At 48.7% G+C, this 2043-nt stretch overlaps 1 protein-coding gene and 1 long non-coding RNA gene across 2 annotated transcripts in view; one reads left to right on the forward strand and one right to left on the reverse strand.

The window, feature by feature from the left end:
• LOC108281537 overlaps window positions 1-1845 on the forward strand; it is a 14746-nt gene extending 12901 nt beyond the window's left edge. Inside the window, exon 2 of the long non-coding RNA XR_005195260.1 lies at window positions 562-1845. This is a non-coding gene — a long non-coding RNA (uncharacterized LOC108281537). The remainder of the gene's footprint in view (window positions 1-561) is intronic.
• KRT12 (keratin 12) overlaps window positions 1-2043 on the reverse strand; it is a 6676-nt gene that overhangs the window by 1254 nt on the left and 3379 nt on the right. Inside the window, exons 4-7 of the mRNA XM_017497167.2 lie at window positions 1819-1980; window positions 1601-1726; window positions 1237-1457; window positions 585-655 (exon numbers count right to left, since the gene is read on the reverse strand). Of these exons, the coding sequence (XP_017352656.1) occupies window positions 585-655; window positions 1237-1457; window positions 1601-1726; window positions 1819-1980 (580 nt within the window). The remainder of the gene's footprint in view (window positions 1-584; window positions 656-1236; window positions 1458-1600; window positions 1727-1818; window positions 1981-2043) is intronic.

Raw genomic sequence — 2043 nt, forward strand, 5'->3', positions numbered from 1 at the left:
GGGTTTCACCATGTTGACCAGGATGGTCTCGATCTCTTGACCTCGTGATCCACCCGCCTTGGCCTCCCAAAGTGCTGGGATTACAGGCTTGAGCCACCGTGCCCGGCCTCTTAATTTTAATTTTCTTAGAGACAGGGTCTTGCTCTGTTGCCCAGGTCAGAGTGCAGTGGCATGATCATAGCTCACTATAACCTCTAACTCCTGGGCTCAAGTGGTCCTCCTGCCTCAGCCTCCAGAGTAGCTGAGATCATAGGCATACACCACCACACCCAGCTATTTTTTTCTTAATTTTTTGTCTCCCTATTGCCAGGTAGGTCATGAACTCCTGGCCTCAAGTGATCCTCCCACCTCAGTTTCCCAGAGCTATGAGTTTACAGGTATGAGCTGCATGTCCAGGGCCCCAAAAGTTTTAATACAGTACAGACTACTCATTTTGTGCAGGAATGCATAAATATTTTTCCTTGGCTCAGAATATAAATATACTTAAAATTAATAATAATGCAGTGTTCAATGAGATCTTACAGGTTTTACACTAATAAATGTGATTCTGACTCATTCTAGGTGATTCTAGGGTTTCTGCATACCTTTAGAGGAATCAATTGACTGTGCTTGTGATTTGGAATCTGTCACAAATAAACTTTCATCCAAACCATCACTGTAAGAAAAAGGAGATGACATCAAAAAGTGAAGAAGCCTGGCTTTTAACAGAAGATCTGGTCTCAGAAATTAACTTAGTTAACTTAATTCTTTTAACTTAATCCTCAAATCCTGACATCTTCATCCCAGTTTTTATCTACATTATTATTATTAATGTTTCGTAGAGATGGGGGGGTCCTTCTATGTTGTCCAGACTGGTCTTGAAGTCCCAATTTGTAGGCCTGGGTTCTTCCAGCTAGTCCAGACTGGTCACTTTTGGAAAGCTTGTTAGAGTAGGTGGTTCAGATGGCTACTATGTGTCCTTCTTATCATCAGGTGTTTGATATCACAAATTGAGTGAGTGACTTTTGTAGTACAAGGAGTACTCACAATCTGCTTCTGACCTGGTGCCTTTGTTCACTGCAGCATTTTATGAATTATCAAGTAAGATAATGGGTGAAAACACTTTGCAAAGTAAAACCCAGATATATCTTTACTAGACTTTTGTTTTTCTGTCAACTAAAACCCCATTCCTTCTATTTCTGCTGTCCACGCTTGGTCAGCCCCTGAAAGTGTTTGCAGCCTCCGCTGTCTGCTCACCCTTGGGCCTCCCCGTCCAGCAGGCGGCGGTAGGTCTCAATCTCCAGCTCCAGGCGGGCCTTGACATTAAGCAGCCGCTGGTGGTCCACGTTCTGGCGCTCTGCGTCCGCGCGCACCTGCAGCAGCTGCGCCTCCAGGTTGCTGATGAGTTGCTGCACCTGGGACAGCTGCGCGCAGTAATCGCCCTCGGCTTCGGCCAACGAGTCCTCCAGGGATTTCTTCTGCACGTGGGAGGGAAACGGTAGAGACGTAACGATGGAGGGGACCGAAAAGAGGAGGGCAGCCAACGGGCTAATGCAATTTGGACGCAACATTTTCTTTGGAAGTCCAAAGGATGCTGCATCTTTTTTGCGCACGAGCCTACCATGGCAAGCTGGGACTGCAGCTCGATCTCCAGGTTCTGAACTGCACGACGCAGGTCGGTGACCTCGCTCTTGCTGGTCTGAAGCTGCTCGGTGTTAGTGCTGATCTCCTTCCTGAGCTCCCCGCTCTGCAACAGTAAAGACAGCCACGGGACTCGGGAGCCACGCTGGCTCGCAGGCCTTCCTGTGGATGTATCAAAGGCTTTGTTGTTTGTGTTACCTTTTCAATGAACCAGGCTTCAGCGTCCTTCCGATTCTGCTCAGCGATGGTTTCATACTGCGCCCGCATATCGTTGAGGAGCCTGGTGAGGTCCACTCCGGGGGCAGCATCCATTTCCACGCTGACCTCGCCTGGGCCGCCCACCCGGAAGCTTTGGAGCTCCTGGAGGCAGCACATGAGAGAGAGGAGCACAGGGGCCCATTGTGACTTCGTGGGCCCTGGATA

The sequence above is a fragment of the Cebus imitator genome, unplaced genomic scaffold (assembly GCF_001604975.1).
Source record: "Cebus imitator isolate Cc_AM_T3 unplaced genomic scaffold, Cebus_imitator-1.0 Scaffold228, whole genome shotgun sequence".
Lineage (NCBI taxonomy): Eukaryota > Metazoa > Chordata > Mammalia > Primates > Cebidae > Cebus > Cebus imitator.